Source organism: Dermacentor silvarum, chromosome 10 (assembly GCF_013339745.2).
Source record: "Dermacentor silvarum isolate Dsil-2018 chromosome 10, BIME_Dsil_1.4, whole genome shotgun sequence".
NCBI lineage: Eukaryota > Metazoa > Arthropoda > Arachnida > Ixodida > Ixodidae > Dermacentor > Dermacentor silvarum.
This window is the reverse complement of record NC_051163.1, coordinates 39001155-39013788: the sequence shown is the minus strand read 5'-3', so window position 1 is coordinate 39013788 and position 12634 is coordinate 39001155. Positions and strand designations below refer to the sequence as shown.

The following is a 12634-nucleotide window of genomic DNA, read 5'->3' as shown; positions in this document are numbered from 1 at the left end:
GGCGCGAGAAAAAAAAAAAACTCCGTCAATCAATCTGTCCCTGGGGGTGAGACACGAAATCATTCCTTTATATTAGTTTTAGGGTAGACTTGAACATGTGTATTTTATATTTTTCGTTATACTTTTTTGTTATGTTTTCACTTGCACGAATATCTCGACGGCGTAATGCAGAGTACACGTGTTAAGTAGCAAAATACAACGGAATGTGCACGATGTTGTACCCAACCCTAATATACGTAAATGAGCGAAGCTGTACTCACCATTCGAGGCTTTGCTCGTATTTTTCCGCTACTATCTCGCTAACAAAACAAAGCTTGACGTCCCTTAGTTCAAATATTGCGTTGTATTTTTGTGTTTCTCACCATTCTGTACTCACCATTCGCGTTCACCACGGCAGAGGTGAAGCAGAGTACCAGAAAGACTGCCACAACTTGGTGCTTCATGTTCCTTTGGGCGAAGGAGAGTGTTTCTCCGCAGAACAGCCCAAGAGCCCACTGACCAACTTCGCTAGCAGCGACTATGGATGTTGAGAAGCAACGATGGTGTGCTTTCCGCGAAGCGGACTCTTCTAGCCAGTTAACGAAATAGCGCGTAATTAGCTTCCACCTGCGTGGTCTGGTGGGCGTTACCACTTGCACTAATGTGACGCAGGTGCAAGGCCGCTGATTCACGTGCGTTCGCTCCCCCAAAAATCAAACACAATGTTCTGGAAGGCTCGCTCTCAATACCACAAAGATTGTTCTGTCACAAGACTGAGTTCTTAGTTTCATCATTTCCTCCATTTTTGTTTTTGTTTTTATGATTTCTTCTGGGAAGCGGTTGCTCTTCTCTTAGATAAGCTGCTGACTGGGCGACTAAATAAATTGGTGCGTGGGCGGCGACAAATGACAGCTGATTGACAGAGCTATATGGCTTAGCGAAGGCGGAGGCTAGCTGACTCGCATAGGATGTACTATTCCCGAAGTAGCACGTGAATTAGAAAGCCAGTGATTTAGGGATGACAGGAGGAAATAGCTTTCCACCTTACGCGCAGAGAGCGCATTAACTTGAAGAAGACGTGCCAATTTTATCCGTAAACTGATTTATTATAGCTGGCGTTGCAATGGTTAGGCCAGAACGAGTGTCATTATGTTCACTTGCGCCCGCAGCTTTTGAGAGGTATGTAGGAGGGAGAGAGCAAGGGCGATATGCGTATGGACGCAGGTGCGCACGCGTTTGTGACGGCTTGAATGTTCCTGCTTGCTTGGATTTGCGTGCACGCGTGCTTTGTGGGTGCATCGTATGTGTCTCGTGTAGATGCGTATGTGCATGCGTACAATTTTTTGCGTGCATGTGTGCGCACGTTTGAATGTGTGCGAACATGGGTGATCGTCTGTGAGCTTACAGGCGTGTATGTGTCTGTTTACGTACCTGTGTGGGTGCGTGAGTCGAAGGGGGGGGGGGGGGGGGGGGGTCAGGTCTGAGTCGAGTGTGTTTCGTGCGTACGTGCCAATGTGCGCCGCAATAGAACCAAGCTCACGGGGACAGAGGCCAGGCAACTGATCACAATGGCGACATCCTGAAAGGTTGGGCGACGTGAGGTTGACATCATATGCGTTCTTTTTCCGCGTCAGCTACGCCTTCAAGAGCCTTGAAATGTGAAACATTTGTTCCTGTAGTTCACCCTCTCCCTGCTGGCGCTCAAGAACCTGCACGTACATACAGAGTGAACGACACTGGCTTCGACATTGCCGTTCCTACGCCAGCTCCAATAAATCACTTTACGGTTCAAATTTGGCGCGTCCTCTTCAAGCCAATGTGCCCTCAGCCTGGAGGGTGCAAAACGATTTGCTTCTGTTGTGCGACTTCACTGCTCATCCTTGACTAAAACAATGCTTTAACACAGCACACATGCTACGACTAAGTGACGTAAAAGCATAAGTTGTTAGAAAGAAGTTCCCTCTCGGAAATGTAGGTTGGAACTCGAAAAAACTCGGCCGATATTTCGAAATACAGTTTCTTAAAAACTGTGCCAATTCAGTTACGTTGGTGCATTGCCGTGAAGTTTCGCCGAATGCTGACGGGGCAATGTCCAAGATTTCTGGGTATGGGAGCACCCGGAGCAAACGTTCTTTCTGTTATGGGTTCCGTGCTCCAGCTCCGGCGCTTTCACCTCCTTGCTGGGAGTGCGACCAAGATCGGGAAGAATTCTGAAGGTGAACTTTTGACTCCAGCGCACCATTGTGGGAGCCAGTCAAATGTGCCATAATTGTCTCGTGTCACACGTGGGCTAAGTACGGTAATCTGCATTCATAGCACGGAATGAATAAACTCGTGCTTTGCAAGCGAAGCTGTTAGCCTCTAGTTTGTCGGGATTTTTCGTGTCCGGGTGCACATGCTCACACAAGAAAGTAGGCCCATCCTGGAGACTGTGCAAAGAAGCGGGAAGCGCATTGTTTGCTGCTCTGTTTGAACTTTTTTTTCATTCGTGGAATTTTCTGTAATGCATACACACAAAATCTATTAAAAAACATAAAATAAAGACATGTTGCCCTGTGTGCAGCCGGCCTGCAGTATCGATGTTGGTAGTTGCTTGTGTTAATCAACGAGTACGACAATCCTATACAATCGATACATCTGTTTTTTCCTCGAGCCATGAAGTTTAAATGTATGCGTGTTCGCCACCGCTTCAAACATGACGTCATCAGGTGACACCATCACTTGATGATGCCGTTACCACGTAACGTAACGTTTGACGTGACGATGTCATCAGCGACACCCGTGTACTTAGATTTAGAAGCAGGTTAAAGAACCTCAGGTCGTCCAAATTTCCGGAGACCCCCCACTACAGCGTGCCTCATAATCAGATCGTGGTTATGGCACGTAAAACCCCATAATTTTTTACTTCATCACGGGACGTTTAAGGTGATGACGTATTCACGTTTCGACGTCGTCTCAAACGTGACGTCACCACTTCGTCACCTGAGTTTTGGTACCATCGTATGTTAAAACGTCGGATTTTCGCTCCATGTAATGATTTCGTATTTACGAATACGCCCCTCAACAGTAGTAGTGGCGGTTTTCCACAGCGTCGCTGGACATACACTTTCGCAGAGCAGGGATGGAGAGGCATCTTTTTGAGCAAGTTGGTTCGGAAAGTTCACCGTTGTTTAGGGCTAAACCTGTCCTTTCTTGTCCCTTTTATGATTAGTCCCCCAAAATATACTAACTCCACATGGAACGTACGCCTAATGAGGGATATAAACCCGACGTCAGACCGCAACTATTCAGCAGAATTCTTTGGCCGGAAGAAACATATCGTGTTTGTTTGTTTTGGTTTGTTTTCCTTTTTATTGCGATAGCAATTACATGAATATTCCAAGCGGATTTCTGCCATCGCCGTCACCGTCGTAGTCGTCGTCGTCGCCGTGAGATTCCGTCATCGCCGTCATCGATAGTCACCGCCACCCGCCGTATGCTGTATGTGCGAGGGAAAACGCGCGAGGGACGCGCGCTTTCACGGAGAGCGAACGCACGGCGGAGAGCAAACGCGACATCTTCCGTCGTGCGAAAGGCCGCTGGGGGTGATGGGAAGGAGGGAGTGGAGGTGACGTTTAGCAGCGGCACCAACTGCGTATCTTGCGACCGGGCGCAAGGGGAACTGGCGGGTCAATCTCCCACGCGAAAGGAGGAAGGCGGGAAGGCAGCACGGGAAGGAGGGAGTGCGGCTTTTGCGATGCGAGCAATTCGTACGTGTACTTTGCACGGTGACGGACGGTCATGCGCACCGTATCTTGAAAGCGATCTGAACACGGCTCCTACCTTTGTATGCGCTATGCTTTTGTCGCTCATTTTGTTGAAGCGATAGATCGCACGAACCTTCGCCCGCTGCTGGCGCTGCGCTTGCTCACGCCAGCGTTTTGACAGTGGTTGTCTGCGGTTATCGAGCGTGATATATTCATGTTTGCTTATGAGCGCTGACAGCATGCTTGCTAATTCAGTTAGTAAGCGAACGTATCCAAGTTTATGCAGCCGATAAAAACTACTATCCTTACTCTGTATAGCTCTCTACTAATTTGCTATCGCAATTGATGCTTCGCCTTTCGGACGAAACTGCGACTTTTTTAATGATAGCCACTCTTCGATTCTTTTGGTCAGTCTGTCCAATCAGGATTTATGGGCACGTAACTTTTTTTTCATTCGTGGAATTTTCTGTAATACATACACACAAAATCTATTAAAAAAACATAAAATAAAGACATGTTGCCCTGTGTGCAGCCGGCCTGCAGTATCGATGTTGGTAGTTGCTTGTGTTAATCAACGAGTACGACAATCCTATACAATCGATACATCTGTTTTTTCCTCGAGCCATGAAGTTCAAATGTATGCGTATTCGCCATCACTTCAAACAGCAGGAAAAATTACCACATCCAGTTTGCCAAGTCAAGGTATATGTTAACTTGCGCCAGATCCGGCCGCGTTTTCAGCAATGAAGGTGCACGTTATTTACCACGCCATGAAGTCGGGACCGACACGAGGTGATATCACCACCGACGTTATTTCCCTGCCAGCGCTCGGAATTATAAACCACCTGCTAAACGGCGTGGTGAATCATCCCGGGAAGGGCCACGAAGTTAGCGTATTGCCGCACGTTGCCATGCAAAGTAGCGTAGGAGTCGCATTGTGTGCGTATTGCCACTTGTGTTCCGCGGTACAAACCACGCACTGGTCTAATTTATGAGACGATCTAGACTTCAAAACCCGTGTTGTATCTCCGCGTGGACAATATATCACGTGGAGTTAAGGAATATTATATCCGCCCGAATCACCTTAGCTGACTCTTTGTACCGGATACGCAGTATATCTATTAGGGCAAAAAGAAAAGTGTATAAAAAACTGTGCCACAAGGCAGAAAAAGAGATTGATGCACACTTTTTTTGTTTCCAGTTGAGCATAAATTGCTGTTGGAAGTTAAGGTAGAATACCCACTAGCGGCTCAGAAATGTACGTCCGAGGTACCAATTTAATAATAATAATAATAATAATAATAATAATAATAATAATAATAATAATAATAATAATAATAATAATAATAAATACAGGAAGGGCAGATACGAGTGAGTGTTTAAACATTAGCTGTGGTTTGGGCTAGGTATTTTCACAAGTGACAAAATTGGTACGCGGTCCCCACAATGTGCGGGAGGCCACTGCACATTATGATTTCAGAAGTCGCATTTCAGACGTCGCATTACAGACGTCACATTCATACAGTCGTCTTGCACACACCACGTGATGCGCGGTAGATGGCGTCCGTTGATGATGATGATGATGATGATGATTCAATGGCATCCCCTTTGAAACGTGGTGGTGACAAATAGTCACCTAGCCTGCTTGATTTAATCAGGTATACTATAGATGTTCATTATCTAAAATTTTTGTACACCTCTCATTAATCTCTTTTTTTCCAGAATCTACTTTGTGCCGCTACCTATGATTTTAAGAGATCAGGTCGTATCAATCTCTTCCCTGCTTTTTTTCCACCAATACTCTAATCGTTTCTTGCTTATCTCTACGGCTGATCGGTTGATGTTTCCTGACACTTTAAACCTAAGCGCTTCTGGAAGTTGTACGTTACCTACGGTTCTCGCTGGGTGAATCCCTTCGCACCCCATTAGTATGGGCTGAGTGGTCTCCGGATCTTTACTGCAGCATGCACATGCCTCATATAGTTCCAATATTTGCGCCGGTATGTTTTGGTTCTTAGGCAACCGGCTGGAGCCTCAAATAACAAGGTACTGCCCTTTGTGTTATCGTAGAGATTTTCCCTTCTAATTTCTTCTCATTCTTGTAAATCTCCATTGTCCTTTTCGTTTCCATTCTTTGCATCCAATTCACGGTCTCTATTTCTCTCACTTTCTTTCTGATGACCCCGGGTTATCTATTTACAGTTTCGATTATCCTGTACTTGGTTGCCAACTTCCTTGACCTCTTCCTCCATTCTGTGTCCACGCTTTTCATGTAGAGATACTTGTGCACTTTAGCCGCCCATTTATTTTCATCCATGTACCTGAGCCTTTCTTCAAAACTAATTTTGCTCTGTGCTTCTCTGACTTCAAAAGAGGCCCAACCGATGTCACCCTGCACTGCCTCATTTGTGGTATGACCGTGGGCTCCCAAAGCCAACCGGCCTACTGATCTTTAGTTAACTTCCAAACCCGACAAGATATCTGATTTTAAGCGCAGAATGGCATTTGCGAATGTTAGCGCTGGCACCATTACTCCTTTCCAGATTATACGCACCACCTCATACTTATTGTGGCCCCACAGTGCTCTGTGTTTCATTATTGCTGCATTCCGCTTCCCCTTTAGTTTCAGGTTATCTTTTTGGTTGATTGAGTAAGTCTTTCCTTCGTTTATGTATACGTCGAGGTACTTATATTGCTTGACTATGGGTATTACTTGCTGTTGAATTCACACCACGTAATTACTCGACTGTTCATTAAAGATCATAATTTCTGATTTCTCTGTGCTAAACTTAAGGCCTAGATTTGTCGCTGCGTTGCCGCAGATATTCGCAAGTATCTGTAAATCTTTTTTATTGTCCGCTGGTAGCACTATGTCATCTGCTTACATCAGTCAAGGGACCTTCTGTTGCACCATTTGTCCATTACGCATGTAGGATAAATTAAACCCTAATTCGCTGTTTTCCAGTCATCATTCTATACCCTTAACATAAATAGCGAACAACAATGGAGACAGAGGACATTCTAGCTTCAATCCTTGGGGAATTCTCACCATTTCATTACCTTTTTCACCTTCCCAGTGTGAAGGAAGCCCGCGAATACACGCAGAATTGCCGCGCGACTGGCCGCTCGAGGCACCTTGCGTGCATTTGCGGGCTTCTTTCACGCTCGGAAAAACACTTTTATGTAGCACGTATTGAGCAACAGAAAGCTGTATCGGTAGTTTTTCATGTTGCTCTACAACTTTCTCATTGACACTTTGATAATTATGACAGTACTTCTCGAGTTACATAATTAATTACAATTACCTAATTAAATCTCAGTAACGAAAAAAAATACTGGCGGCAACTCCACTGTACTGGAAACAATACACACTAGGTTTGCTTCGCGTAAACCCGTTCATCTTTTTTTTTTTAATCGTGCTGCGTGATAGCTGGGACACCCTGTATATCACCGACGTTACTGTAACTGACCTGTACGAGCTCGTCTTATCCTTGTCTCCTTTGCCTTTGTAGATGAGGTTCATCTTGCTTTCGGGCCATCCAACCGGAATTTTCTTCGCTCTCATTACTTACTCTATGGCATTAGTCAGCAGTGCCTTGCTTTTTGGGCCGAGGTTTTTGATTAGCTGTATTGGGATTTCATCGGGTCCTGCTGCAATGTTGTTAGGGACATTTTCGGCTGCCTTTTTCCAATAAAAGCTTTCTATGCTAAATTTTGATCTGTCGGGCCTCTCTGCTGTCGCTGGATCGGTTGTGTGAACCTCGCTTTTTCTCGTGCCGAGGTTATCCCTAATAACGTCTTTGATGTACCGCAGCGCATCGTCTCCTTCCTAGATGTGACCGTCTTCGTCCCTTATAGCGTTTGCGAGTTTTTAGTTTGAGCTCCGAGTGCTTTTAAATGGTTGCAGAATCTTTTTGGGGCGCCTTAGTCTCTTTTGTGAATGTTATGCACCCAACGTTCACTTGCGCATTTAATTTTCTCTTGCACGAGTTCACTAGCCACCCTTTTCATTTATCGGTATGTGTGCCATCTAAGGAGCATCTCTTCTTCGTGTAATTCCAACTCTTTGGCTTCCATATTATTCCTAGACGCCTGTTTACGCTTATATATAGCTTGCTTTATTTCCTTGTTCCACCAATTACGTGATTTCCTTTTTCCAATCCAACAATTGTTTTGCTGTGTCTGCCTTATTTCCGGCTGCATAATGTCTAACAGTTCCTTATATTCGCAGAGTGCTGTAGGAAAAGCTTCAATTTTCTTCTCTGTGTTTTTTGCAATCTCTATTATTTGCTATTCATTTTTAAAAATTCTGAGGCTATTGGTTCGTGTTCTGCTCTGGTATCTCTCCCAAACTTTAATGCTAAACGTCTATGATCGCTACCCAGGCAATGTTTTCCATTTTCATCTATTACCATTTGGTCTAGTTGTTCGTAGACCATTTCTGAGACTCAGGCGTAGTCGATACATGACTGCCTGTTTCCGCATTGCCACGTTACCTGTCCCTGGCACTTATTCTCCCTGTTAACTACTATGAGGTTCTGTTCATCACACAGATCCAGCACTAGATAACCGTTGTAATCAGTATATCCGTCTAAATCGTCCATGTGCACGTTCATATCTCCCACGAATATCACCTGGCCCAATTTCTTGAACTCATTAATATAGCTTTTAATCAAATCAACCAATTCCTTATTTTTTTTCTCTGCTATCACTACCTGTCCATAGGTAAGCTATTCCCAGCCACGTCGTTTTGCCCTGCCGTGTGCCGCTAATCCATAAACGCTCCTTACATGTCTCTTTTACCCTTTGCCACTTCAGACCTCGCCTAATTCGCCGGCGGTATTGTGCGCGCTCCCTGGCGTGTCTAGCACAAAACGCGTAGCTCACGACACGGCCTGCGGTATCTTAAGGGCTCCCACGGGCGATGAAAATCTCGGAGGAGATAGTAGGTAAACGAAAGTGCACATGGACGATGTTGGCGCCATCACTTCAACTCTAAAATACTTTATGTACGAAAAAAAAGTGCGAGCACACCTAAGCACTTTTTCGGAGTTGCGAATGCGAAAGCATTAACGTCCAATCGAGCACCGCTGAGCGGTCCTTCGAGTTATGAACTCCTCGTGGGTAAGCGAGCCTGTTTTGATTTGGCCTTGCAGAGGTGCATTTAAAACGCAGGCGAGAGCTTGCGCGGTTAAAGGACGCGCGGATAACAGAGGCTTCCGAGAGCGAGGGTGACGTGGCGTCGCGGCTATGCCCTCTCCCCTCACGCAGCGCAGCGGTGGCAAGTGTTCCCTTTCGCCCACTCTCCTCCGCAGCAGGGATCCTCCGATGACGTGGCGTCGCGCCCAATGGGAAGTTTCGCTGGTACAGACGCCGCCGGCTGTTTCACTCAATGAGCCGTTTGACACTTTCGCATCAAAACGGTGAACTAGCTATTTCACGTACAAGGTACCCGAAAAAACGCCCACTCAGTTAACAGATTTTATAACTGTCAAGAATAAAAGATGAGAACCCGTACTAATGGTCACATACTGTGGTGTGAAAACAAACTTTCAGTTGTCCGTGTTACAACTCTTCTCTTTTGAGCGCACTTTACGAACAATGATCAATTTCCCAGCGCGTGCGCTATCAGAAGTGACTTATATAGAAGTATACAAAACTACTGAAACGTTGTTAGTCACCGTGTTCTTGATGGTAATTAGGAATTTTATTTTGAGGCATTACCACGGCTGGTAGGATTCTATAGACTTGGCCAGAACGGGATACGCATACCACTTCAATGGGGGAGCGTCGTAGCAAAAAAAAAAATAAAAAATAAAAAAATGTTCCTTCACTCTTAGTGTATTAGACGTTTCTTTTTTCGTTTCATTTCCTTCTTTCTTTTTTTAAGCATTACCTAATGCAAGCATTTATGTTTACTTTATATTTTAGCCTAGCTTATCGATCAAGCGAAAAGGGGTAGCCATCGCCAGCAAACTGGGACAAGAACTCCCCTGTTTATTTTTATCTCAAAAAAGAAAAGGGTTTTGTGTTCTCCGAAGATAACATTGTGACGAACAGTGAACACCGCATTCATCACGGTCAAGAGTGAATATCGATGCGCTGTTCGACACACTACAAGTGAGATATTTTCAAAATTTCTTGGTATCTAAAGAGTATCAATTGCGGTTTACTTCTCGGATAATATTTGTAATTCCACAATCAAATTTCGGAGTGACCTTTAAAGGTACAGTTCGGAGTCGGTTTCAACAAAATTCTTGTACGTTTATTTCCGAGCGGCTGATTATTAACGAAAACTACAAGCACCTGAACGCCTAGCATGAATAATGCGGAATATGCAAAACAGGCAGGGCTTAATCTATAGACTCCGTGTCCTTCTCAGCGTTCTAGGTATCATGCCCAATATGCCGACGTGGTGTGTTCTGTAAGGGTAAATGCCCAGTGAACAAGCTCTTCCATCGGGGCTTCAACCGCATTTAGCAAATAATGCTTCATAAGAGCGCTAAAGTAGCAACGCAGGAGGTGTCGCCAAGAACGTTACGCTTTCTGGCGGACACAAGCTCGACGCCTGTGTCCTAATGTGACTCAATCACCTCGTGGTCAGCCGATCCCACTGGCACGACATTAGGCCGCACAAATACAAGGATACACTCGCTTGCACTGATTCCACAAGCACATATACAGACAAAAAATCCATAATAAACTAATAATCAATCAATCAATTACCGAGCGTTTAGGTACCTGATAATCTTCTCTTGAAAGAGTCATTTCATCAACTTTTCTTGTCCAAAAACTGTATTTGAAATGTGAGGGCCGCCTTTGCCCTACACTTCACATAAAATTCAAAAATAGTTAGATACTTAACATGCACTGTCAAATCCGATCACGCGTGTTGTAGTCCCCACGTGTCCAGGGATATTTGACATTGCCCCTTCGGCTATCTCTATAACGCCGCTTAGTTGGACACGTGGGAATCTACCCGACATACACACCAGTTCCTTGCGCCATCAATTACGTATATAAGGCACAGCCTAGCATTTTTCGCATTTGTGAACACAGGACCTGTCCGGACCTCAAGACGTCATGAACTTTCTTCTTTTTTTTTAGTTGCCTGTGGCACGCACATTCCCGCTTCTGCTCCCGACGGTGTTCTTAGGCGCCCTGTTCCTCCGCAGTCCTCACAGCCCGCGGCCTATCCATTGAACGGGCGGAAGGGAACTGAGATAAGGTTATGTGGCTTGCCTATAGAGCCCGTGACGTCAAACCGCAATCCATACTAAAAAAGTATGTACTCCGGTTTTAATTTTCTTATTACGATATTTTTTATCACAATACGTTATAACACTTCTGATGAAACGCAGCTGGGGCATACCCGGTGATACGCTTTTATCACCGTTTTTATCACCGGGATCGGCTGGCCGAGAGCTCTGGGCTGGCCACCATCTTTTTGGCCTACGCACACAAACAGCCAGAACCTAGCGTTTCAACAGCTCCGCTGTAATAAAGAAACTAAGTATCGTTGTTTGGGAAACGTTTAGTAGATCATTGCATGGGGGATCGCCGCTACCATGCGAAATTTCAGCTCGCATTTCTACAATCTTGAATCATGCAAAAAATCGCATCGCGAATATATTTTTTCAATCTGCCAATACTGCCACGTCAGTCGGTAAGGCGTGGCGTTAAGTTGGCTGAAAACGGCGGAGTTGTGTATTGGCTAATACTGGCGCAGCCAGTGGACAAGGTGGGCCACTAAAATGGCTAAGCACTGCCGTGCCAGCTACTCGCCCATACTGGCGCTGCCAGTCGCGATCCACGCTAGGAGCACTGATGGCAAGCCGGCATTAGTTCATTGTAGAGTTGGTTTACGCGGTCGGTAGCGGGCCAATGTATGTGCCGGTGTTTGCAGTGATATGCCCACGTTTGGGCCAGCCTTGGCGTGCTGCCTGGGAAACAAACGTTTGTGTCCTTTCGAGCTGTTATATAGATCGACAACCTCAACACTAAAACGCTCATTTCCGCAGTCCTCAATTGGTAAGAACTTGGGCCAGTTTCATGTTTTCTAGTACTGTACATTAGTACTGTAGTACTGTAGTACCGTAGTGTTAGTACTGTGTACTGTAGTACTGTATACAGCATAATAAGCAACGTCGCTGATGTCAACGTTACGACAAGGCCGGCTTTTTACCACACTGGGACATTCGTTACGACCAGGGGACTTGAAAACAAGTCGCCTTGTAACGTTGGCATCAGGGGCATTCCGCGTTCTGCCACGGCTAATCACTGGAATCTTCCATCTGCGAACGTCGGTGGTGTTTTGGGTGTCAGTTGAACATGTTTCAAAGTGTGTTTTGCGTGAACAAAGGATTGAGCGGAAGAAGTGAGCGCTTCAGCTCATAGTTTTTTTCTTCGAATTTTATTTTGTTCGACATGTGGCAAAGGCGCGTCGAAGCGCTCCGGTCTATTACGGTCTGCTGTACTTCTGCAGTTCTGCTCAGTTTCTGGTCAGACTAAACTACGCCTTCAGCCACCTTTTGGATGCAAGCCTGGAAAACAAAAGAAGAGATGCAAAAGTCCGAAGAGTAAGCCGTAGCGTGATGGCATGCACATGGAATGGAGCAGTGCCTTTCCAATGCAGGAATTCCTTACTAAACTGCCAAATAACATTGCTTAAGATTACCACCGACTTGCTGCTAATTTCATCACCAGCCTACTTTCAATGCCTCCCCCCCCCCCCCCCCCGGATCTAGCAACATTTTCCATACAACATAAAAGAAATCTCCTACTTCCTCTAAGCTCCGCTTTCACTGCAATTTCTACGCGAATTGAAGATACTTTCTGCTAAATCGGTTTAATATGACGCACTTAGAAGTTTTACAAGCGAAGCTATTAGCTAGTGTGACTAAAAGTGC

The 12634-nt window shown here is 45.4% G+C and overlaps 1 protein-coding gene across 6 annotated transcripts in view; it reads right to left on the bottom strand.

The window, feature by feature from the left end:
* The window catches only part of LOC119466233 (uncharacterized), a 68441-nt gene that overhangs the window by 44162 nt on the left and 11645 nt on the right, over window positions 1–12634 (bottom strand). Inside the window, exon 1 of one of the 6 annotated variants that reach the window (XM_049657586.1) lies at window positions 377–593. The exons of 3 other annotated variants lie outside the window; for them this stretch is intronic. In XM_049657586.1, the coding sequence (XP_049513543.1) occupies window positions 377–443 (67 nt within the window). In that variant the 5' untranslated portion in view covers window positions 444–593. Of the gene's footprint in view, window positions 1–376; window positions 594–12110; window positions 12269–12634 lie in introns of those variants that run through there. 2 more of the 6 variants (XM_049657582.1, XM_037726716.2) reach the window with 2 other exon arrangements.